At 47.9% G+C, this 25604-nt stretch overlaps 1 protein-coding gene across 5 annotated transcripts in view; it reads right to left on the reverse strand.

Annotated features, from left to right (window-relative positions):
• Nucleotides 1-25604, reverse strand: part of KIF2C (kinesin family member 2C) — a 1350025-nt gene that overhangs the window by 169742 nt on the left and 1154679 nt on the right. For all 5 annotated transcript variants that reach the window (XM_069642340.1, XM_069642339.1, XM_069642341.1 and 2 more), the window contains one exon: nucleotides 12417-12484. In XM_069642340.1, the coding sequence (XP_069498441.1) occupies nucleotides 12417-12484 (68 nt within the window). The remainder of the gene's footprint in view (nucleotides 1-12416; nucleotides 12485-25604) is intronic.

Consider the following 25604-nt stretch of genomic DNA (forward strand, 5'->3'; position numbering starts at 1 on the left):
ATATCAGATTCTGACTCCCAACTTCTTTCATCAGGACCAAACCCCTTCCAATCAATAAGATATTGAATCTTTCCCCTTACTTTTCTAGAATCAAGTATTCTTTTAACCTCAAATTCTTCTGAATTAGTTTCCAAAACAATTGGTTTAGGAACTGGTCTCATTCTGATTCCTTTTGACACTGGTTTTAATAAACTTACATGAAATACTGGATGAATTTTCAAATTAGTAGTCAATTTAAGTTTGACTGATACTGGTCCTATCACTTCCTCAATCTCAAAAGGACCCAAAAATTTAGGACAAAATTTATTTTTTCCTTTCAATTTAATATTTTTTGCTGATAACCAGACTAAATCACCTTTAGCATAACTTGGACTTTTCTTTCTTTTAAAATCTGCAAATCTTTTATACTCAGACTTACTTTTTTGTAACATTTCCTTTGCTTTAGCCCAACCTTTCTGAATTATTTCAGTTATATCTTTCACAGCTGGACATGTCTCATTTACTCCATCATTCTCACATAGAAACCGAGGATTATAACCTCTTCCACAAAAAAAAGGTGACATGGAAGTAGAGGTTTTAGTAGAATTATTATATGCAAATTCCGCTGTCCACAACAAATCCACCCACTCAAACTCTCCTTCGACAAAACATCTTAAATATTTTTCTAATTCCTGATTGATTCTTTCTACTTGACCATTAGCCTCTGGGTGATATCCTGATGTTAATTTTATCTTCAAACCCAATCTCCTACAAAATTCCTTCCAAAATCTCGACACAAATTGAGACCCCCTATCTGAAATAACTTGACTGGGAACTCCATGCAATCGTACAATTTCTTGAATGAATTTTTTAGCTAGACTTGAAGCTGTAACTCCTCCTTTCATGGGAATAAAATGACTCTCTTTAGAGAAACAATCTACCACTACCAGAATTGTGGAGAATCCTCTATCGTTAGGTAAATCTACAATAAAATCTAAACCAATTGTATGCCAAGGCCGAGGAGGAATAGGCAAGGGTTCAAGAAGTCCAGCAGGTTTTCCAGTCTCATGTTTTGACTTAGCACAGACTTCACAAGTCTTTACATAATTTAAGACATCTTTCTTAATACTTTCCCACCAGAAATGCCGTAGAACTAAATCCAAAGTCTTATGAAAACCCGGATGTCCAGCTAAAACTGAATCATGACAATCTTGTAAAATTTTCTCTCTAAGGTCCTCACTCGGGAGATACAACTTATCCTCAAAATAAGGTAAACCATTTTTAATAGTTCTTTTAACATCCAACTGTGCCCATTCTTTCATCTTCTGAATATTCAGATTTATTTTAATTAACTCCTGCAAATCTTCTTTTTTAGAAGAGTTAGCTGAAACAAAATGTTCTTCAGGAATTACAGGTTCAGGTCTTAACTCCAATTCTTTTTCACAACCAGGAAATTGTCTGGATAAAGCATCCGCTTTACCATTTAATTTCCCAGGTCTGTATGTCACTACAAAGTCAAAATCCGCAAAAAATAATGACCAACGTAACTGTCTGGGAGTAAGAGTCTTAGCTGACTTAAGAAAAAGTAAATTTCGGTGATCAGTAAGCACCGTGACAGGATTTCTGGCACCCATCAAAAAATGTCGCCATTCTTGAAATGCAGCTTTTATTGCAAGTAATTCCTTATCCATTATTGAATAGTTACTTTCTGCGGCAGAAAATTTCTTTGAGAAGAATGCTATTGGATGAAGCTGACCAGTTTCTTTATGCCTTTGAGATAAAATAGCTCCAACTGCAAAATTAGAAGCGTCTGCTTCTACAAAGAATGGTTGTGTTGGATCTGGGTGTAAAAGAATAGGACCAGAAATAAATCTATTCTTCAAGGTGTTAAAAGCTTCTTCCGTTTCTTGATTCCAAAGAAAAGGTACACCTTTTTTTAAAAGTCTAGTGATAGGAGGAATAATGGATGAAAAATCTTTGATAAATCTCCTATAAAAATTAGCAAAACCTAAAAAACTTTGCACTTCCTTGATCTTAGTGGGAGTCGGCCAATCTTTCACTGCTCTGACTTTTTTTTGATCCATTTCCAACCCTTGAGGAGAAATCACGAAACCCAGAAACTCCACCACTTCAGTATGAAATTGACTCTTATCAAGACTAGCAAAAAGATGATGATCGTGTAACTTCTTCAAAACTTGTCTTACATGTTGATAATGTTGCTCCAAATTATGTGAAAAAATCAAAATGTCATCAATATAAACTACGACAAAAAGATCTAGAAATTCTTTCAAAACATCATTAATAAAGAATTGAAAAGCCGCTGGAGCATTACATAATCCGAATGGCATCACAAGGTATTCAAACAAACCAAAACGTGTTTTGAAAGCAGTCTTCCACTCGTCTCCCTCCCTAACCCTAACCAAATGGTAAGCTCCTCTCAAATCCAATTTAGTAAAAATGGTTGCTCCTTGAATTTGGTTTAACATTTCTGGAATCAATGGCAAAGGATAGCGATTCTTAACAGTGACTTTATTCAAAGATCTATAATCAATGCAAGCTCTGAGCTTCCCTTCCTTCTTGGGTACAAAAAACAATGGTGAAGCTGCAGGAGATTGTGAGTGTCTAATAAACCCTTTATTGAGATTTTCCTCAATGTATTCCTTCAAGTAATCATTTTCCTTCTCGGTCAAGGCATACACCCTACTACTAGGTAAGATTGCTCCATCCTCTAAATCAATTTTGCAATCATATGATCGATGTGGCGGTAACTCCCCTGCTTCAACCTCATCAAACACACAAGTAAACTCTTTATAACACTCAGGCAAAAAACCCATCACAGCTCCAATAGAATGTTCTTCAAATCCATTTTGAGCTAAAGCCACCACTCTTCCACTTTCAATACTCTCATCTCTGATCTCATACTTACAATTGAAACAATGTTCCTTACAAATTTCTGATCGAAAATCTAATATTCTTCTTCCCCAGTCAATTGTGGGATTATGATTAGTCAACCAAGGCATTCCCAAAATGATTTGTAGCTGAGGAGCATCAATAAGTTCAAAGACAATATACTCAGAGTGATCTTTAACCAGTGTCATAAACAAAGGAACAGTTTCATGAGTGATGGGTCCCGAGGTTAACTGAGAACCATCTACTGCTCTTACTTGCTCTACTGCTATTTTTTCAACTAATGGAATTTTCATAGACCGAGCCAATCCCCAATCCATAAAATTACCAGTTGCCCCTGAATCAATCATGGCTGGTCCTGATCCTTTTAAAACATCATCCAAGAATAAGGATACGTTAATTGTTACATGAGGTACAGCCGCTTGAAGGGTATTCGCCACCTGTTGAGATCGAGAAACATTGGACTGCCCTCTTTTGGGAGTGTAAGGACAATTCCCTAGAAAATGACCACTACGCCCACAATATAAACACAAGTGATTAGCTCTTCTCCTATCTTTCTCCTCTTTAGATAATGGTCCTCTTATTTTGCCTGACTGTTCACTGACTTTACTCCTTTCTTCCATTCTAGGTTTTTCAAAACGCTGACCCACCTTGACCTCTCCAAAACCCTTTCTACGTTCATTTCTTCTTTCTCCCAATCGAAAATCTATTCGCATAACTAAGTCAATTAAGGCATCACAAGAAGTGGGACGATCAACCATGGTTGATAAAGCGTCTTTAAATTCGTCCCTTAAACCTCTGTAAAATAAGGACGATCTCTTGTCCTCTGGCCACCCTGTTTCCAAAACTAGAGCTCTAAAAGCTGTTACATAACTCACTAAGTCCTTATTTCCTTGTTTTAAATCTAACAGTTCCCCATCTAACTCTTGTGAAATCATTCTTCTTCCAAACATCTTTCGAAACTCTTCTTTAAATAGAACAACATCTTTCAAAATTGGATTCTCTTGAGCAACCAAAAGAACTGCCCAAGATGATGCATCCCCAGTTAAATAAGATAACATAAATGCAACTTTAGCCATGTCAGTTCTAAAACTCTCAGGACGACACAAGAAATGTAACTCACACTGTGTAACAAAAGTTGAAAATGTTTTAACATCTCCACTAAAACGTTCTGGGGACGCTAAAGGAACTGATGTCTGACTCAAAATGTGTCTTCCTACTCTATCTTCATCTCTCCCGTCTGCTCTTTCCAGAACTGGGGGTTGTTGTTCACTGTTCCCTGTGGCTCCCAACTCCGAAGACAATCCTTCCCCAGAATACCCTACTCTCTGGGTTCTAGATTCCCCAATGGATTCTTGAATCCGAGTCATCTTAACTCCCAACTCCTCCACCTTTTTATGTAATTTTGAATTCTCTAAATGAGAAACTCTTAATTCTTCTCTCAGTTCTTGGATTACTTCTCCCAACTGTTCCATGATGAAATCTGTGAGACTCAACAAACCAGGCAGACTATTTTTTGGCCTTTCATCTGTCCGGTCCTGGCGTCTGCGTCTGCAGGAGATGCTGAGCCCCACAGATCTCTCAAGAACGTTTGATCAACAACTGTCTTAAACCCAGTTGAAGAACTAACACTCCCAAGGGAAAAGGGGAAGTGGAGAAAATAACAAACGACAGACGCCTACTTCTGGTGGGCTGCAATCTGTAGAAGGAGACATTAATGTTTATTAAATAATGAAGACATGCATTAAATTAACTCAATCTCTAAATATCAAATAATTTAATATCTAAACCCATACCTGTCCAATCTCCGAAATAACCTTGGAGATTAATTAACTTCTTTTTCACAAAGACCCATTGAGAATTTATCTTGCACAGTCAATGTTCAATTTCAGAAGGGGAATGTGAATTTAAGAATGCATTTTGTTCCTCAACCAAAAATGCTCAAAATAATGAGTTCAAGAATGTGCAATCTTCTTAAATTAAAGAGGAAATCACTTTCGAGTGTTCATTCATTCAATTGCATTTCATCCTTTCTCAAGCACATTGTATTCCTGTTCAGATGTTCCTTTTACTTTAGTAACAAATGCGCAATTAAGAGTTCAGATGGTATTTTAAAACTTTAAACAAGAACAATAAGAATGAATTCAGATCCTGTTCAACCTTTGAAGCACATGCGCAATGCTAATGGAATCCGAAGCTTTGCTTTTGACTTAAGCACTGTAAATGAGTTCAGATGCTGTTTACCTTTTGAGCACATGCGCAATGCTAACGAAAACAACTGCTTTTGCCTTTGACATGCGCACAATAGACAAGTTCAGGCGCTGCCTTATCCTTCAGAAAAATGTGCTATGCTCATGAAATCAATGTGTCTTTACTTTCCACATGCGCACAGTGAATATTTTTAGAAGCCACCTTATATAATGGCGCGCAAGCGTAATTAAAAGCCTTATGAATTCAAGTTAAACAACATCAAAAACTTAGGCTCAGGTATTTTCCTTAAGCAATCTTCATTCACGCAACCGTACTGAAACTGACAGACTTGAAATCAGATCAGATACGAGACACAGCAGTAAAACAAGGACACTTCTCCTTTGCGCATGCGTGAAACAAAAATGAAGGCTCTGAAGCACTGATCTAAGAAAACTGCGCAGTTAAAATTCCAAACGCTTCTTCCTTCAGTACAATGTCAGAAATTCAAAACCGTGTCAATTACACAGAGTCATAAAAGTCAAGCAGATTTTTGAAGTAAAATGAAACGAATCTAAATACCTAAACTAAATAAATACCTAACATGAATAAAGTGATAAAAATAAAGCAACTTTTCTCCAGCTTGAGAAAAAGCGACGCTCCCACCAAATTATCAGCTGAGCTTGTCCCACGTTGACCAGCTTCTCAGGAAACAATATTTATCTTTGTAAACTTCACCAGAATCTCATCAAAAGGCCTTGACTCAGGAACTTAATCAAAACAGGACCTTCCTTCTTGAAGGTGAACAATGAAAGGCAGTTTAGAATTGTATGGAAGGTCAGAGGTTCATGAAACTTCCAATCAGGAACTGGCACTACTGCCACCATGTTGGTTTGGGGAGTTAGCACTCTGATGAACAGAAGTTAAGATCAACAACCCAAAATCAGATTAAAACAATAAATTAATTAAATCTATAATCTAATTTCATTTACAAAGTACCCCTACCTAACCTGGGACCTGACAACCCCTCCCTCACATTCAGCCCACCTAGACGCCAAAGGAGGGCTTCTGGACAGAGGCCAGCCAAAGGTCGGCGAACAAAGAAGGCAAACCTGGTTTGCTGCGCAAAGTAAAACACAAGAAGGATATTAACAAAAAGAAATGGCGACTAAACCCGACCGGAGCCAAACGAAAGGCTATTTGGTCAAGCGGGTTTATGTTCGAGGCTAATAGACTAAAACAGTACCACGTTTATATAGTATAATCGTGGTAGAAAAGATAGGGTATATGCCACTGCCACCAGCCAAGTCTTCGTGTTAAGGGAGCGAAACAAAGCTCCAAGAGGCGTAGGCAAGAAAAGAGTAAGAATAAACCCTTTCCAATACTCCATGTAAGATGGGGTGTATTGGGTCTGCAGTTTAAATGACTACATAAAGTAAATGGCAACTTTACTTGTTTCTGGGGGACAGTAGTCAGCCCCTGAAAAATGGAGTCAGTGGGAAGTCTTGGAGACAACCCTGTGTCACTGCACTGAAGGTGCTGTGTAAAACACAAAACGATGGGCTCATGGAATGGTGTGGCTCCAGAGCCCAAGATCACACAACCAGTAGACATACACATGGCAAAACACATGCAAGTGTGGGAAAAAGGTTCACACTCTTACCAGTTGGAAAAAATAAACCCGAGAAATCCAGCAAAGCTGCTGAGGGACAAACTAGGTAAGGGAAATTAGCCCTAAATGAGGATTCTCCCTAACAACCACTGCTGTCACAATTTCCTTAGTTGTCTTCCCTTCTCAACAGCCGTGCCAAGAGCTTGTTGACTTTGTTTGCCTTAGCTTAGTAGCGCTGGCAGATAAACATGGCCCTTTCATCCTTTGTGTCCGTCCGTTCAGCAGACGGATTGCCTACCTATATTACCTCATGTTTTTCCTGGTCGGGGCTCCGGACAGCGTTTTTTTTCTACCAGTTTTCTGCTTCCAACTGGATCCCCAACAGTTTCATCAGTTTATCATTTATTGCCTTAGCTGCAATAAGGTCTCCCCTAATTGTGGCCTTAAACGTGTACCAGCGTATCGAATCCCCCGTGTCCTGTGCCTTGTTCAGCCGAAAGAAGGTAGTCACCTTTTCCTCCAGCTCCCCTCGAAGGACTGGGCCTCTTAGCAGCTCCCGCTGCTTTTTCCAACCCCATATACTCCACCTTTGCCTAGAGGTTTGTAGGGCCATTGTAATTACAGAGTGATCCGCTATGCTCAGCGGTCCCACCTCTATTTTTGTGACTTGCCCCAAGAGTGGAGCCAATATCCAGATGTAATCGATCTGGGAGTGTGAACTATACATTTGAAAAGGCGAAACCATCCCAGTCCCTGTGCACCCCCCTCCTCACGTCCCTAAGACCTCAAAGCTTTCCTGTAGTGAATTAGACGCTGTACCCACTTTGTGCAGTGCCCCTCGCGACGTTCTATCCTGTTACCCAGGCCATATTAAAGTCCCCGAACATTATGTGACACTTCGCGAATCCCTCCAGTACGCTCATCAGGTCTTTGAGGAAGGCTTCTGACCCACGTTGGGTGCATATACCAAAACCACAGTGTATGCCACCCCCTCATCATCACCCACTATGATAATGTACCTAACCCCCTTTGTCTCCCCTACACTGGAGGTAGTCTCATCTCGGAATGCCAGGGCCACACCACCGCGCCCACCATTTTATTCAGCCCGTATGATGATATACATGGGGAAAAGCCACTTTTCTTCCTCTTCAGTGGGGAGTTTAGACCCCTTACATTATGTGTAGCCCACTAGAATATTACCAGGCCTCCCACCTCTGCCTCTAGCTTCTACCCATGCTGTCTCTCGCTTACTGGGCCGTTGTACCCCGACTCCTGCCTGCCCCCCCACCAGTTTTATACTTTGCCTCTGTCCTTCTTCCCCTTTCTGCATGTTCCACCCCTTCTCCCCGACACCAGTCCCCAACCTATGGGGCCTCCCCCGTCTCCCAACTCCCCACCCCCCAACCTCCCTGTCTCGTTCCAACTCCAACTCACTCGCCCCCCCCCCCGTACCTCGTCCCTTCCCCCTTCAAACACCCCCAGGCATTAACGTCCTCTTGAAATCCAAGACGGAGCAATCTCCTGTTCTCCTAGTGCCCAACTTCATACCCTTCAGTGTCCACCACCCCTTTATAATGTGGACCCTTCCTCTTTGAACCCCTCCTTAATCTGCTGATGTCACCCTCCCTCCGATCCCCCCCACCCCCCAGTCTAGGTTGGGGGCCTCTCGGGAGGTTGAGGGGGGGCGGGGGGGGGTTTGGGGTCTCTGTCAGTCTCCTGACGCTTTCCACTCCCAGGGTCTAGGCCTCTGTCAGTTTTCGAATCTTGAGTGGCCCGTTCTGATCTACGTCCAATTGCAACAGGTTGGCCCCTTCCTGCATGGTGGTTATATGCTTCTGTGTTCCTGCCCAGTCAAATACCAATCCAAATGGGAAGTTTTAATTGTAGCGGATTCCCCTGCGGGCTAGCTCACTGACCACCAGGCACCTGTGTCTTCATTTGAGAAGCATGGACGCCTCCAAGTCCTGATATAGAATGGGGGAGCCCTTGTATGTTAGCGGCTTCTTGGCTCTCGTCTCACTTAGCACCGCCTCCTTCTGGGTATATTGCGTAAATGCCGCTAGCACCTCCAGAGGCCTACCACCTGGGGCCTTCTCGATCCTGCCTGTTCTGAGGATTCAGTCCAGACCCATTTCCTCCAGGGTCGTGACTCCTACGATGTCTGCAAATATTCCCTAGACCTGGGCCTTTGGCTCCCCGTTCGTCGCTGACCTCCACTTGCAGTTCGAGGTTTCTTTGTGGCTCCATTCAGATGCTCTGTGGCCTTGCAATTCTCCTTGGTATTCAAATCCACCTCCTGGAGGCCCCTTTCAAGAAGATCCATCCTTTCTCCCAATTGCCCCACTTCTCATCTCCTCTCAGTCAGTGCCGCATTGAAGCCCGACCTCATTAGCTGTAACTGCTCTTGAAATGCCTTTGTGAGTGTAGATTGCAGCGTCGTAAGTTTTCCAGCCTAAATAGGGGCTCGGTGGCTCCCGTCCACCAGTGTCCCCCCCCCCCTCCATCATGCCCGGCGTTGTTACAGGTTCCTCTCCCCTAAATGGGGCCTCAAATCATCTGGAGAGTGCCCAGCAGGTCCCCCGCCAGAGCCTGCTTTGCCTTAGCCTTCAACATTTGCCCTGCATTTTGTTTGGGCACCGTCATCGGTGCTGTCCTGTTGGGATTAGTTGTCGCAACTCTGGCCGTACATTCCACACCCAGTGTTCTCGAGTGTTCCCTGGGGGGTGTCCCAGGTAGTTGTGGAGACTGCTTCCCTTGCGTACACCAGCCCAGGGTGTCCCTGCTTCCCCTGGGTCCGGTCTCCGATTTTCCAGTAGGCAGGGGCAAGGCTATAAAACAAGGTGTTAGTTGCTGCTGCCTGCGTCACTTTCCCGATGCCTGTGCTCCCCCGGATCCCTATGGCGCCCCTCTCCTGGGAATACCCTGTTAGTCCATACGCTGCTTCTAATTGTGTGGAGGCCCCAAACTTAGTGTCTTTGCGGGGGCAACACCTACATTTCCCAGTAGCACACACATTGATCTACCCCAGGGCTGCTCAGGGCCCAGAGAGCTCTTGTCCTCGCTGTCCTCACCTTTAAAGCTCCTGTTGAGGGCTCCACTGGCGCCCCCTGTGGCACCACTCAACGTGCAATTTCCCCCTTGGGTCTCTGCACCAGTCGGACCCTGGCTTGCACCACAGAGGGCTCACCGGACAAGCCTGCCTTACTCTGCCAGCCCTTTTCAGGGAGAAGGGCTCTCCCTGCCGACCCCAGCCTGCCCATGAGTGTTTACTAGCATCTTTTGTCTGAATGCCTCCAGTATTATTCTGTAGATTAAGATGCAAGACTTAACTTATTTTGCTAAGGAATCGGAGGAGGGCTCCCTGTTCTGGTAAGAGCAGCGTTTCCATCTATTCTTGGAGTAATAGACTAGAAGTGACACGAGCGAGCCACTGCTAGAAGGATTCTTTTAGTCTTTGGAATCAGTCTCTGGCGTCGGGAGCACCAATATCCTACCCTCCTCTGACAAACTGCTTCTGGAGGGGGTTTGTAAAGACTTCGCTAGTGGATGTGACCTAAGGCCACCTTCGCTGCTCACTCAGATAACCTCTGGTTTTGTGGCTTGGCAGGAAGCACATTCCAAGACATCATAGTTTGCCTCTGACCAAGAGATGCACATGGTGAGGGGATTGGTTCTACATATAGTAGCGATGCAGTCACTCCACTGCATGAGCCAAGGCATTTAACAAACCAGACCCGGTAAGCTAAGTGACGCAGAGAAGATTCTGAGGAGACCATACCCAGTAGAGCATGGAAAGTGGTAACTAAGGTAATGGGGCGTGGTGTGCCATATACTCAGCGCTATCACATCCAGAGCCAAGGTGTGGACAGTCATGGAGTGTGCACGTCTATGCACACTGTGCATCCTGCTTATGAAGAATCTGGTACCAGCTGCCACTGCTTGCAGGACTTCAAGAGGAGGAATCCGATAGAGGATGTGATCAGTTACCATTTAAAGAAAGATTATTGCCACAGAAATTTCCTAGTTTCGATGCCACCTAGCTTGGTTGATGCTGGGAACAGAGAATCCCGTGGCTGTCTTCACCGGCCATGGGTCATGTGATGCGCCCATTGCAGTACAAAGCTTACAGTTTTGGCATTTGCGTAGGCCTGGATAGGAACTTGCCAGGCAGTACCACAACAGTATTAACAGGTCATAACATGGCAATATCTGGCTAATGGTGGCAGCATCCAAGTAGATCTTGTAAGTTTCTGGTAAAAACTGATGCAGAAAAAATTATTTTGGCTTTCGATGGATGGGAATAGAGCAAACGTCCTGCTCATTAATCGAGTGACTGAAGGCACACTTGGCGAAAACATGCACATTACAGCAGCTTTACTGTGTGAAAGAACTCCAAGAGATCCCTCTCAGCTGTGTTTTGGGAAGGGCAGGTAGTGTGTACAAATGGCCATAGGAATAAGCAACAGCATGGGGGGAAATAGCTTTGGGATGGGTAAATAACGCACAGGCTGTATCCTTATTCACATTCCATTTCCCTCCCTTCTGTACTCCAATGCAATAGTGTTTGCTTAGTGTTGGCCCTAAAGAAAGAAGGAGCGCCCCACATCCATGTTGTGCCCCTGCAGCACGCTTTTAAGACATGTTGGGTAGATTCCCAAGTAAGCTCTTTTAATCGCTTGCAAAATAAAAACATTATGGGTTGTGTTCCAGGTTGACTGACTATTCTTGGGTGGCTTTATGCAACAAGACTCTTGCGCTGCAAAGAGGAAAAGTTGGTGTATCAAGCATCTTTAAAAAAGATTTGAAATTAAAGAGCACACATACAGAATCGGATCCCTGCTAGACTGCATTGTAATTTCCTCTTTCTGAGGAAGGGAGAAATGCACAAAATTCTCTCTGGGAAAAATAAAACGCTTTAATATGTTCCCAGATGACAATTGCAGTAAACCTGGACTAATATTACTTTATCATGCTCTCTAGATTCATAAGAGAATGCATTCTCTGGTCTCCTGGATTTCTGGTGGTTTTATTTTATGGTCATACAGTTGAATAGAGTATTTGATTACCAATGGTTTATGTTTCATTTAGGTTATGCATTGAATAATATGGGCTAAACCGTGCTGAGATACCCGAGGGGCATTGTGTGTTTATTTCAATTAGTCTACTAGCCAAAATGAAGAAAGACCCAGAAAGCAACAGGGGATGGTGAGAAGACAGCCTGAGATGCTGCAGAGATGTGCACAAGGGTGCCATGGCCAGTTAAAGGAGGAAGACCTCCCAGAGGAGAGCTGGACCTCACACCCAGCTGGCAGGAGAACAGGATATTGTTCAGAAGGGTTGAAAGAAGGAAGACCGCCAGATGAGACCACGTAGAGTTGCCAGAGGATTCAGGCTTGGAGAGCGAGATGGAGCTCCAAAACTGCAAGCAGAGCCAATGCTGGTAGTAAGTTCATAGACCGCCTCCAGTATAGAGTGCGAGAACAGAGGCACACCCTGGCAGAATCACATCAGAAAGTAATTGAAAGGCAAATCGTTGCATATTTGGGGCAGGAAAAATGATCTTGAAATGTTGTAGAACAGCATTCCGAACCACTAAAGGTTTAATGTTGGTTTCACATCTGACCGTCAACCCCATCACCCCCTCCAAAATGTAACCATAAAAAAAAAAGAAAAAAAAAGAAAAGGAGAAAAAAAATCACTTTCTATTGTAAGCTTCATGGATGTGACTTACCTATCTGCATATCTCAGAGTGTTCAATGTGTATTCACAGGAGTTGAGTCCAGGGGAAATCATTGCTATCTGGAAAGAAAACCACATTTGAGAATTGCAGATTAAAACAATAAATAACCAATATTTAATCACAATGTAAACCAAGATGGTTTTTTTGAAAAGAATAATTCAATTGCTGCCTCAAAATAGGAAAGCTATTAGATTGAGAATGGTAGATGTCTACTTTGTAAAGCCTGAAATAAACAAGACCATCTCGAAATCAAGGAAACAACCAGCTGGTACAAACCACATGTAAGCTACAAGACAATAGATTATTCAAAAGCACGGCAGATACACAATAGAAAATTACTCAACTCCAGTGTTGTACTTTCTTGTGGACTGGATTCTGCCCACAAATTTCTCCTCTTTGTTGTCCAATTCAGATGCAGTCTAGACCAGAAAGTATTCCTATGTCACAATGATTCAGCGGTATTCGGCTTTGACCCAGCAGCAACTCAAGGCCTTAACACCCGTTTGTGCCAGAGAGGTCAGCTACAAAATGCCTAGGGCCTACTAACATCTTCTAGTTCCACCTATTTCCCCACAGCAGCAAAAGGGCAAGGTAGAACGACACTTATTTCTTTTAAAGATTTTGCAAAATTTCTCATTAGATTTTTAGAATGGTAGGAGGGAGGGCAAAGAGGAATCTTACTTTTGCAGATCCATTCTTCTACAAGATGAGAATGCCCTACTTAGATGAGGAAGCTATGCAAAACAGATTAGCCAATGACGACAACAGATCATGTTAACGAATGAAGAGCTACACAGGTTGCCCTGTCAAAAATGTTTGCCACTGGCACACCTCAGAGTGAGCCTTCAGGCCCTCAGGAACTTCTCTCTGGCTAACTGATCTTCATACATATCCAAAAAGAAATAGTATTCATTATTATAATAATTATATTATGCCCTTCTTTTCTAAGAGCCAACATAGCCGATAAACAACTGGTCATCTTAATTGTAGTACTTGTTCCTAACAATGTAAAATGTAGTGACTTGCCTGGGGTCAAGTCTAAGAAGCCTTTCCTCTGCTCTAGAGGGACAAACAGGAGGTGAATTGCACAGATGCATGTGGAATAAAATAAAACCATTGGTAGAAATTAAGCATTTACACAAAGGGAAACCTTTTGTTTAAAAAACTGAATAAAAAGGGAGAAGACGCTGCCCATGCAATTTACTCAACTAGCTGGCCATCTTTAGTAAGGCAGCCTCTAATAGGGAAAATAACTAGCACAAATTGAACACTCAAAAGGAGTAGACATTAAAAAGAACAAATTACTTCCTGGTAATGTTCATCCAGATGGATGTTCATCGCACGGATTCCAAATCAACAATGATATCCCCAGTGTGGCTGATCTTCAGAAACCTTTCTGACAACAGGGGTACAATATGGCTTTTGAGTCTGCTTCCTACCAATGGGCCGGACAGTTCCAGAGCGGGTGTATATCAAGTCGCTGCTACCCCAGGACCTCATTTCTGCCTTTTCCCCTAGCACTCTTGCCAAGAGGATGAAGAACTTGTGTACATGTCATCTGCCAGAGGGGCAGGTAGGGAGGGTGATGCAGAGTCTGTGGGAGGACCATCCGTCAGAAATAACTAGAGGCACAAGTAATTTGTTCTTCTAATGTATTCCTTCCTTCCACGGATTTCACATCTATGAAAAACTCAGCAGTACGTAGATGTTGGGAAAGATTTTCTTTTTGCACCTTTCCTTCCATAGGTTCCAACTGAACCCTCATTTTATTTACTTGTCTTGAACCTGTCCTGACTTTTGGAGGGGAGGTCAGTAAAGCCCTTGTATTTGTCACGACCCTCGCCCAAAAACCCCTCTGGCAAACCCATTGGCCAGGTGGAGTCAGGACTCGGGCCTCTAGAGCCTGGCATCCTCTTCAAAAGTCCTCATGGGGCCAGGCTCATACACCATGAACAACAATGTGCTTGGGAACTACTTTATTGTATTGTGAGCCAACAAGGAGGCATCCACATAGCTTGGTGCCTAAGAACCAAACTATGCAGTCTAGTGTTTTGGGTGTGGCAGGCCTGGAACTACTTTCCCTGATGCTACTTTACCTGGGCTATATTAACCACACCCTGACTGCAGAACATGCTTCGTGTTACTTTGCAGCTTGCAACGTGACGCTCACCGTGTCCAGCTATTCCCTCGAACCTTGGAGAAGCAGAACCTGCAAGGAGACAAAAGGATCATCATTAGCAGCAGCATCTTACCTGCAGTCTTCATCTTTAAACACTTGCAGCTACTGAGAACATCTTCCTCGAATCTGCACGCCTCCCGGACAGAACGACCGGAAAGAGGAAGATAGGGGCAACATTAAAAAAAGCTGTAGAGACATTTACAAATTACGAACTGCTCGAAAGTCTTACCTGGCTGGTCGCCTCTCGGCTGGCACCACTCCGGACTTTCCACTCGCGCTGAAGAACACCGCGACCTACAAGGAAGGAACACACAGGTTAGCAAAGTCAAGACTTTACAGCCCTGTGCATAGCGCTTACTTACCGCATCATAGCGCTCTGAATGCGCTATCATTTACCAGCGGGGCTCAACCAAGCCAGTTCGCCGCGCTGAAGCTCTGCATACCTAATGGAGAAAAGAGACATTTTAAACAAAGAAAGGCATGCAGAATAGCAACAAAACTAAAGAACAGCAATAAGACCTACCTGAACAATATGAAACGGGCCGGCGTCAGTGAAGTAACTGGACCGCACTCGCCTATGAAAGACAACGCGCCCCTGCAAAGAAGGCAGGACGGAGAGCACGCCTAATTCTGCCACAAGGTGAGGAGAGGGCGCCAGAGGGACAAAGCAAACGGGGATGGAGGGAGGGTACTTACCCCAGTCGGTCAGTCTTGAACACAGTCCTCCTGTATTTTCGGGACCTTCCCCGCAGACCACATCAGGGCAAAGCTGAGAAGCATACAAGCGAGTAACCCAGCTGGGTGGCGTCCCTGTGCATACCAGGTGAGCGTAAGGAACAAGTTACTTACCTCTAACTGTTGTTCTCCGGCATGGGTCTGGCACGGATTCACATGCTCATGAATATTCCCCGTCAGGCTGGGAATCCTCGGTAAAGAAAAAATCAGTATCAGTTTGGTTACTACTATGAAAGCCAGATCAGAAACTAATCACTGATCTCTGCGTCATACTGACCACAGCCAATGACTGCCCTCTACCTAAACCCCGCCTCTGGCAGCCATCTTCAGATTTGCTAGCACGTGAAGTGGCAGTATGACCAAGTGAAGAGCCACAGAGGGGTAGGCGGGAGGGTTCGCATGTGAATCCATGCCAGACCCATGCCGGAGAACAGTTACAGGTAAGTAACTTGTTCCTTCTCCAGCATGGGGTCTGGCATGGATGCTCATGAATAAAGAATACATAGCAGTACACCCATGCACAACCACGGGAGGTGGCAAAGGCTCAACATTAAGCATTACATCAAACTCAACATTAAGCAATTCTTACCTCCTCACCCGGCTCACCTTAGGCGAACAGATTGCGCAGCACTGCTTGGCCGACCCTGGCCTCCTCCCTGGAATCCCGATCGACGCAGTAGAATTTCGTGAAGGTGTGCGTCGACCTCCACGTAGCAGCCCTGCAGATGTCCAGCAAGGGCACACCAGATAGGAACGCCGTGGTAGCTGCGATCGCTCTGGTGGAATGGGCTCTCGGACGGCCAGGCAGCGGTCGGTTTGCCAACCGATGACAGTACATGATACAGCCGGAGAGCCATCTGGAAATGGAGGTCTTTGAGAGAGCCTTCCCCTGATTGACAAGTCCAAAGTTCACAAAAAGTTGTGACGTCTTCCGAAAACACTTCGTGCGGTCCACGTAAAACTTCAGCGCTCTAGCCACATCCAGCGAGTGCAAAGTCCTTTCGGCCGGCGACGAAGGCGACGGGAAGAAAACAGGCAACACCAAGGGTTCGTTGAGGTGGAAGTCCGACGGCACCTTGGGCATGAAGGAGGGGTGCGTCCTGAGCACTACCCTTGTGTCGTGAAAAGTCAAGTACGGGGGCTTGCAGGAAAGGGCCTGGATCTCTCCCACTCTTCGTGCGGAGGTGGTGGCCACAAGAAACGCTGTTTTCCACGACAAGAACTTCAACAGAGCCGAGTGCAGAGGCTCGAACGTGGGTCCCATGAGCTTAGTCAGCACCACGTTGAGCTCCCACGCCGGGGCCGGAGCCTTCACCGGCGGGAACGATCTGAACAGTCCCTTCATGAATTCTTTCACCAGACGATGAGACCACAAAGACGTCCGCCCCGTGGTTCGGGTGTATCAGGAGATCGCAGCAAGATGAATCTTGATGGACGCGTGCGCCAGTCCAGCCTTGGCCAGCGTCAGAAGGTACGGCAGTACCTGGGGAGCCGTAATCCGTAGAGGGTTAATCTTCTGTGCGTGGCACCAGACAGAGAACCTCTTCCATTTGTGTCCATAGCATTTAAGAGTTGAGGACGCCCTGGCCTTTGCAAGAACCTCTCTGCAGTCGGCCGGTATGTCGTATCCTCCAAACTCTAGCGCTGCAGCTAGCCAGGCCTGCAAGTTCAGCGACTTCGGGTCGTGATGGAGGATGGCGCCTCCTTCCCTGGAGAGAAGATCCGCGTCCACTGGCAGCTTGATTGACGGGGACGCCGACAAGTCCAGAAGGTCCGGGAACCATATCTGCCTCGGCCACGCAGGTGCGACGAGGATCATCATGCACCGTGACCTCTTGAGCTGGTTGATGAGCCGGATCAGCAATGGCAATGGAGGGAACGCATATAGAAACAGGCCCTCCCAGGGGAACGAGAAAGCATCGCCCATGCTCCTCGGCTGGGGGAAACCTGCTGGCGAACCTCCGGCACTTTGAGTTCGTCGCCGTCGCGAACAGATCTATCTGGGGTGTGCCCCACCATCGGAAGAGGCGGTCCACTAGTTCCTGTCGTAGTTCCCACTCGTGGCACGAGCGCAGCTCTCTGCTGAGTGAGTCGGCGATGGTGTTTTTTATCCCTGCCAGATTAAATGGCACCAGAAACATCCTTTGGGCGACAGCCCAATGCCACAGATCCTGCGCCTCCTTGGACAGGGGGCTGGGGATCTGGTACCGCCCTGCTTCCTGATGTAGAACATGGTGGTGGTGTTGGCGGTGAAGATCCTCACAACCTTGCCCTTGAGGGACGGAAGAAAAGACCCGACGGCCCAAAACACTGCACAGAGCTCCAGGACGTTGATATGGAGGGATTTCTCCGTCGGAAGCCAAGGGCCTCTCGCGTGCAGATTTTCGTTGTGCACTCCCCACCCTTCCAGGGAGGCATCCGTGGTCACTGTATCCTGGTGGCCGGGGGTCTGGAAGTCCATGCACGCCGTCAGATGCGCGCAGGTGCCCCACCACCGGATCGCTCGATGGAAACTCTCGTAGAGTGCGATCCTCTCCTCTGGATCCAACGCGTGTCCAGGAACTCCTGCAACGGGCGCATCCGGAGCCTGCACAGGCGGATGAGATAAATGCAAGAAGACATCATTCCGAGGAGGGACTTGGACCTCACCCTGGCCGCGTCCGCAGCCAGCATCCGCTGCACCTTGCCCAAGATGGCCCTCGTCCTTTCCTCCGACGGAGAGGCCAGAAGTGACACTGTGTCGAGCTTCGCTCCCAGAAACAGTGCGTCTTACGCGGACACCAGGTGGGACTTGGCATAGTTTATGGAGAATCCCAGGTCTGTGAGTAGTTGGACGGTCCTTGCCGTGTGCTCCACGGCGAGCTCCTTCGTCTTTGCACGGATGAGCCAGTCGTCCAGGTAGGGGTAGACGTGGATCCCCTCTCGGCGCAGCTGCGCCGCCACCGGTGCGAGGCACTTGGTGAACACCCTGGGTGCCGACCTCAATCCGAAGGGAAGGGCTTTGAACTGGTAGTGACGCCCTTGGACCACGAACCTGAGAAACTTTCGGTGTCCCTTTAGGATGGGAATATGGAAGTAGGCATCCTCCAAATCCAACGACGACAGAAAATCGCCCTCCTCCCGTTGACCCAGGACGTGTTTCGAGGGTGACCATCCGGAACTTCTGTGCCTTGATGAATTTGTTCAGTCGTCGTAGGTCCAGGATGGGACGCAATCCTCCCGTCTTCACGAGGAAGTATCTTGAGTAAACTCCGGAGCCCCGAAGCCTCTTTGGGACGAGCTCGATGGCGCCCTTCTTGAGCATCGCCTTTACCTCCAAGAGAAGTTAAAGGACGTGATGTTCTTTCCTGGCCACAGGGGGGACGCGCGGGCACCTCTTTAGAAACTCGAGCGCGTGACCCTGAGCTAGGGCGTCCAGCACCCAATGGTCGGTGGAGATGGACTCCGACACGCTGACTAAGCTCGCCAGCCGGCCTCCCACCGGGGTGCTTCGGTGGGGGCCCGACCCCACGGCCGGTTCAGTCCTGCTTCGACAAGGCTTTGCCGCCTTGTCCTCCTTGGCGACGACGGCGGGGTCCGCCTGACTTGCCTCGTCCCCTGTAAGCTTCCTGTGACGACGAACGGGCCGCTTGATGGTAGGTGGAAAATCCGCCGCTGGAACCTTTGGAGGCACCCTGTATGCCTCCGCCGCTCCGAAAGTGCGGCCGCCGTTGCTGGAGAACCCCAAGAGCCCGGGCCGTCTCTGTGTCGGCCTTGATGGCTTGAAGGGAATCGTCCACTGTTTTCCCAAACAGGTTGTTTCCGTCGAACGGCATGTCCAAGACTCTGGTCTGCACGTCCTGACGGAAGTCAGTAGCATTGAGCCATCCACGCCGCCTAAGGCACACGCCGTTGCCCAACTGGCGAAAACCAGTGTCAGCGATGTCCGTCGCAATCGTAATGGCGTGGTCCGACGCCACCTCTCCTTCCTGCAAGATCTCTAGGGCTTCCGCCCTCTTGTCTGGTAGAAAGTCCAGCAGGGGGGCCAGTTTGTACCACAACTCCCTGTCGTAGCGGGCTACGATAGCCAAGGCGTTGGCCGCCTTAATCGTCGTTGCTGCCGACGAGATGACTCTGCGTCCCATCGTGTCTAATTTCTTTCCCTCGCCGTCCGGCGGGGAGGTCGACGTAGAGGCTGCGCCCCCCCCGCTTTCTTCCCGGCCGCCGCTGAGACGACCGAGTCCGGGGTCGGCTGTGCCAGAAGGCACAAGGGGGCCACATCCGGGACCCGGTACTACTTCTCGTACCGATCCCTTCTAGCCGGCGTCGTGGATGGGTTCTTGAGGAGGGCGAGGCCCTCATCCTAAATATCGTCCAGTAGAGGTACAGCGAGGACCGTCTTCCTCTTGGCCTCGTGCCGTTGATAAAGGAAACCTTCCTTCTTCTCTTCTGGGCAGGGCTGGAAAAGCTCGGATGCCCTGGCGATCATGGAGTGAAACGATCCAATCTCGTCGGGCAGGGAAGCCCGGGTGGGAGGTGACGACGGGAGATCCTCGTCGTAAACCTTGTCGTCTGTACCCGTCGCGGCCGTGTCAGTCCCCGTATCATCCCCACGTGTCGTGTACGGGGAGGAGGGCTGAACGGGGCGCGATGGCTGAAAAGGAGGTAGAGGATGAATCCTTCTTCTCTTATGGGGAGGGATCCCAGAAGGGCCTGGCTCCGGGTGCCCCGTCGGGAGCGGTGCCTCCGTTGGTGGTAACGGCAGTCTCGTCCTCATCTCTGAGCATAAGGACTGAATAGCCAACAAAATGGCCGCCGAGTTGTCTTGCGGCACTGGTTGAGGGGAGTCCGACGGGCGGTCAGGAGCCCCGTCGGCACCCTCGACGTTCTCGTCGTCTCCTACGTCGGGGTCCCTCCAGACGGGCTGGTCTTCTTCCACGCCAACGCCGTGGCTTAAGACTTCGATCAGCTCCTCCTCAGAGGTTGAGGCCGAATCCATGACGACCTCCTGCCCCCCCTTTTTCTTCTCCGTCGGAGGTTTCACGGGGGTCCTGTCGATGGGCATGAAAGAGGCCGCCCTCTGCGGTGGCAGGGAGACTCTGGGTCCTGAGGTCGCCACCACTGGTGTAGCCTCCACAGGCTGAGCCAGGGCCGCCGCGACTGTCTCGATAGAGGCCTTGGCCGGGTGGATTAAGGCTTTCACCACCTTAGGTGCGCTCACCGCATTCTCCTTGGGGGGAGGGTCACCGCCTCGCTCCCCCTCCGATGGGGCCTTCGAGCTCGACCGGGGTCTCTCCAGGAGCTTCGCCGGGTGCTTGGCCTTCCTCTTACCCGAGCCAGAGCGTTGGCTCGTGGTTGATGGCGCCGTGGAGGATGCTCCCGGTGCCAGCAGACTCGCGGTGCTTGGCCTTCTGTTGGACCCCCGTCGCCGGGGCACCCTCAAAGGTCTTAGAAGACCGCTCGGACTTCTTCTCGCCTGACGGGCTCTTTCCTTCCAACCAGTTGGCGAGACGTTGATGGCGGCCCTTCATGGTCCGCTCCGACATATTGCCGCAAAACGCACAGTCCTTCTCCACGTGCATCTTGTCCTCATGTAGGCAGTAAAGGCAAAGGGAGTGTTTGTCCTCCTTAAAGACATTCTGAAGCTGGCATCCAGGGCAGACCCTGAACAGCTTTCCGGGCGTCGAGCTTCCCTTCTCCTGGGTCATGTCCGAGATGGGCCTGAGAAACTTCTGGAGTCCTCCAAAAGCGTGGCTCGACATAATCTTCACCATTGAGGGGCGTAGATGAATCCGACACGGGGCCCCGTTAATCGGATGAAGAGACGGTGGAGCTTGAGGCTCTTTTGACCGAAAAAAGAGCAATTTTTCTGAGAAAAAACGTGAAAAAAGCACTAACGCTCGAGAGCAATAGCACGAGGATCCCAACACTTGAACATGCGGTAAAAATCTGAAGATGGCTGCCAGAGGTGGGGCTTAGGTAGAGGGCAGTCATTGGCTGTGGTCAGTATGACGCAGAGATCAGTGATTGGTTACTACTACGAAAGACAGATTAGAAACGAAACTGATACTGATTTTTTCTTTACCGAGGATTCCCAGCCTGACGACGGGAATATTCATAAGCACGTGAATCCATGCCAGACCCCATGCTGGAGAAGTAAACATTCTATTGTTCTAAGAAACATGCTACAGAAAAACTAAATGTTTGGTTAAGGAATAGATGTTATACATCCTACACGTCAAGCCTGTGGGGTGTCTATTCATACATAGGTAATTAAAATGTCCATTACTAAGATACTTTTAGACCCAGAGAGCAACTATGTAAGGCGGCATGGGAGATTGCAAGGCCCAGAGATCTTGCTAGTCAAGAACATATGGCCCGATCAGAACGACAGCAAAACAAAAGGAGGTGATGGCTGGAAGGTTAAGAATTAATCTCAACTTCAGACATGGCTCTGGGCAACCCTCCAGACCATCAATACTCGCCTGCCAAGCCATGACAAAAGGGGAAAGACCATATGCAAATTATGCTTGGTCCCACCCCAAAAAGGGCAGTCCAGCCTGACCTGCTTGGTTACATCCCTTCTGCACTAGGACACAAGCATCTGGAAACAGGTTTCCACCTCAGTGAGGAGTCATCTTTCTTGCCCAGCCGGCACGTGACCCACATCTGGGCATACCAGTCTGTCTCAGGGTGACAAAAGAGGCGATGGTTGGAAGGTATAGAATCAATCCTAACCTCTAGCATTGCTCTGGGCAATCCTCCAGACCCATTTATTAACGACAGATTCAAGATATTAGAGAATCCTTCCCACTCACTTCAATCATATTGGTCGGGGCTGGGACGCATGAATACCATATCTAATCTGTAATTGCTCTGCAAGGGAATCTCGTCTGACCACTAGATAAGGCAGCTTGCAGAATTTTGAAGGGCATGAAAAGCCTAAAACTAAGTGATACATGGAAGACTTTACACCCATCAGGGCAGGAGTAAACTTACTACTTAACGGTACAGGACATGGCATCAAGGATAGACCCAATAATGTTGAACTCATTAGGCAGGATATACCAGATAAAAATACTCCTGAGCACATATTCCAACCATTCTCCTGTAGTGCTGCCAATCGATATGGGACGAGCAGTAGACACCTGCCCCGCATGGAGATTCAAACTGGCAGCACTGGCATTGTACTTCAGGCCAGTCAAGAACATATGGCCCGCAATATTTGTAATAGCAATTCGAGAACACCTACAAAAGTACTTTTCAATCAACAACAGTCTCGTCAAGGGGAACTGTATGGCAGGCTTTGAAAGCCTATCAGAGGCATTGCTATGACTTTGGCTTGGTTATTATGCTCATGGGCATTAGACAAGACATCACCGCCAGTGAATAACAAATGACTTTCCTCTCTGTAATGTTCTTTCTGATGGCTGTACCTCTGACGAATTTCTCATCTATGATATCCCAATCGCAGCGCAAATGTTCTCCATAAATGTTTACATTGGAAGGGGGGATGCAGAGGGGCTCTGCGTCGGCTCAGTCTGATGCCACTACAGGCCAGATATGACATTGTGGCCAGTATATATAGCGGTGCTGTACGCCATGACCTCAGTTCTAGCAATTTCCCCTAGAACTCTGAAGCCGAGGGATCATAGACCAATGGTGTACTAGCAATCCGCAAAGAGGGGCAGGTAGAATTGGATGTGGTCTTGACCCCTTCCTTGGCGAACAGGGAAGGTCTCCAGCAAAAGGGAACTGTTGCAGAAACTCCAGTTCGATCCCATGCGGTGCTGAGGGGACAGTGGCTGCAGGTGCTCCCCTTTCTGGGGGACACCTCTACCCCTTGGAAAAACATCTGCCCTGTAGACTCTTCCCAGGACAGCATGGGCATACATTTCCTCAAGTAATGAGTCGACTTGGCAGTCAATCCAGCTCGATTGTACGTGGTGCTCATTGACTCCGGAAGGGACATCAATCCTTGAACATACAAGTTACTAACCCCGGTTACCTCAGTAATCCCCTTTGAGCCCAACCAGTGCGGAGGAAGAACCTGACGATTCGGCTGAAAACATTCACGGCTCAGGCTACATACCATAACTTGAACATTTCTTTTTTTAAGTGAGGAACAGAACCGTATGAAGCTGTAGAGATCAGATCAGTACAATTGTAAAAGCATGACAAGCCTAAGGAACCGCTCATCTCTCCAAAAACTACAGGCACTTGCATAGCAGGGGTGTATGGGAGGGTGAGGAGGAATCGGAGGGAGAAAAATCCACAGAAATGAGTTGCTCACGGTAGTGACTAACTTACTCTTAGTCCCCTTTCCTCCATACTGCATGGGTCTCGCTTCCTTGGGACAGGAGATGGAACCTTTTTCAGCAGGGAAAAACCTTCCCCTTTAAATTTAGAGATGCGTGGGGATGCAGCCCTGGAAGCATGCGCGACCCTGACTCCGCCCTCAGGCGCCACTCCCCAGTCCACAGACGCATCAAATATTTTAACATTGCCTAATGACACTAGTTGTATTAGGGGGAAGGATGGTGGGACGTATGGAGGAAAGGGGACTAAGGACTAAGTACATTAGTCACTACAGTAACTTAATTACCCTTCCGTCCCGTCCCCTTTCCTCAATATTGCACGGGTGATTACAACCGAGTGTAGCCCTAGGGTGGAGAGGAGACCTTCCTTAAGCAAATAGGCTTCTTATAACCACATGTCCAAAAGCCGCGTCTGATCTAGAGCTGGCGTCCAAACAGTAATGCTTACAGAAAGACGAAGAGGTCGCCAGGTGGCCGCCCTGCTGAAGACCTGCCATTGGAATGCAATGTGTATGGTACTTCTAGTAGACATGACGCCATGCTACCCAAGAGGTGTTGGTACCACCATGCGGAGGTCACCGCCCTGCAGAGAAAATGCCCCATGGCCCTCTTGATGGCTGTGATCTTGTCCTCCGAGGGGAAAACTCACAGCCCGTATCCCAGATGAGGCCCAGGAACGTTAGATTCACTGTAGGATCCAGCTCTGACTTGAGAATGATGGAAAATCCCAATTCGTGTAGCGTATTCATGGGGGTAGAGGTGTGATGGACCACCTCCGGGGATCACACCCTGACGAGTCAGTCGTCTAGCTATGGATAGACATGGTGACCCTGGGCCCTGAGAATGTCTGCCACTGCATTCCTAAGTCTGGTAAAGACCCTGGGGGCTGAATTGAGGCAAAAGGGTAGAACGGGCAAGGCTCCGATAGGTGGGCGTGCAGGTTAGCTGAAGTGGTTTGTGCTGTCCCTCATAATGAAACCATCCACCTTGCTACAGAAGCATTGAATGCCTTATAACCGGGCTTGACACCCCCAGCCCCCTGCCCCACCTCCCTGAAGGTGACAGAGCGTCTGACTTGCAGAAGCCCTTGGTCCTGTCCAGATAGAATTTCAGAGCATGTCTGACATCCAGACAGTGCAAGACCCTTCGAGAGCATCGTCTTTAGGGTCGGCAAAAAACATAGGTAAAACTATCTCCTCATTTAGATGGAAAGCAGAGGCTACCCATAGGTAGAAACGCGGGGTGTGTTCTCAGGACCACCATATCCTGGTGAAAAGTATAGGGTCCTGAAGCCACCAGTGCCTGGACCTCGCTGACTCTGGGAGCAGAGGTGAGGCCCACCAACAGAGCGGTTTTAATTGTGACCAGCCAGATGTCCGGGGACGCCATTGGCTCGAACGGTTGGTGCACCAAGGGGGCCCAACACTACATTGAGGTCCCACATAGGGTGTGATTTCATGATGGGGTGGGGGGCCCGTCAAATGTCGCTTGAGGACCAGGTTGGAAGAGGAGACCACCTCCTCCTCCGAATTCCATTAGGCCCCTATGGCTGCCAAATAGGTGCAGCATTTATCCACCTGCATGCCTGAGTGAGCAAGTTGTGCAGAGAAGGAAAGCACATCATAAAACGTGCAGGTAAAGGAGGAGGGAAGGGTCGACCACTTTGGAGTCCGCACAGTGATGGAACCTAGTCCATTTACTCTTGTACTGGCTCCTAGTAGCATTGCTCCTGGTGCCCTGAATGATTTCTAGGTTAGCCTGCGATCGAGCCAGGTGTTACAGCGTGACCTGCTCAGGAACCACGCTGCCAGGGCTAGTTTCTGTGAAGCGGGGTGGATGACCCTGCCCCCTTGCTGCGCCAGGAGAGGAGCTGGGCCCATCGGCAGGTGAATGGGAGGCCTGTCCGAGAGGCTGAGAAGCTCTGAGAATCACTGTCTCGCCAGACACCACCGAATCAGAATTCCTTTA

The sequence above is a fragment of the Ambystoma mexicanum genome, chromosome 1q (assembly GCF_040938575.1).
Source record: "Ambystoma mexicanum isolate Mex_15411 chromosome 1q, UKY_AmexF1_1, whole genome shotgun sequence".
Taxonomy (NCBI): Eukaryota; Metazoa; Chordata; class Amphibia; order Caudata; family Ambystomatidae; genus Ambystoma; species Ambystoma mexicanum.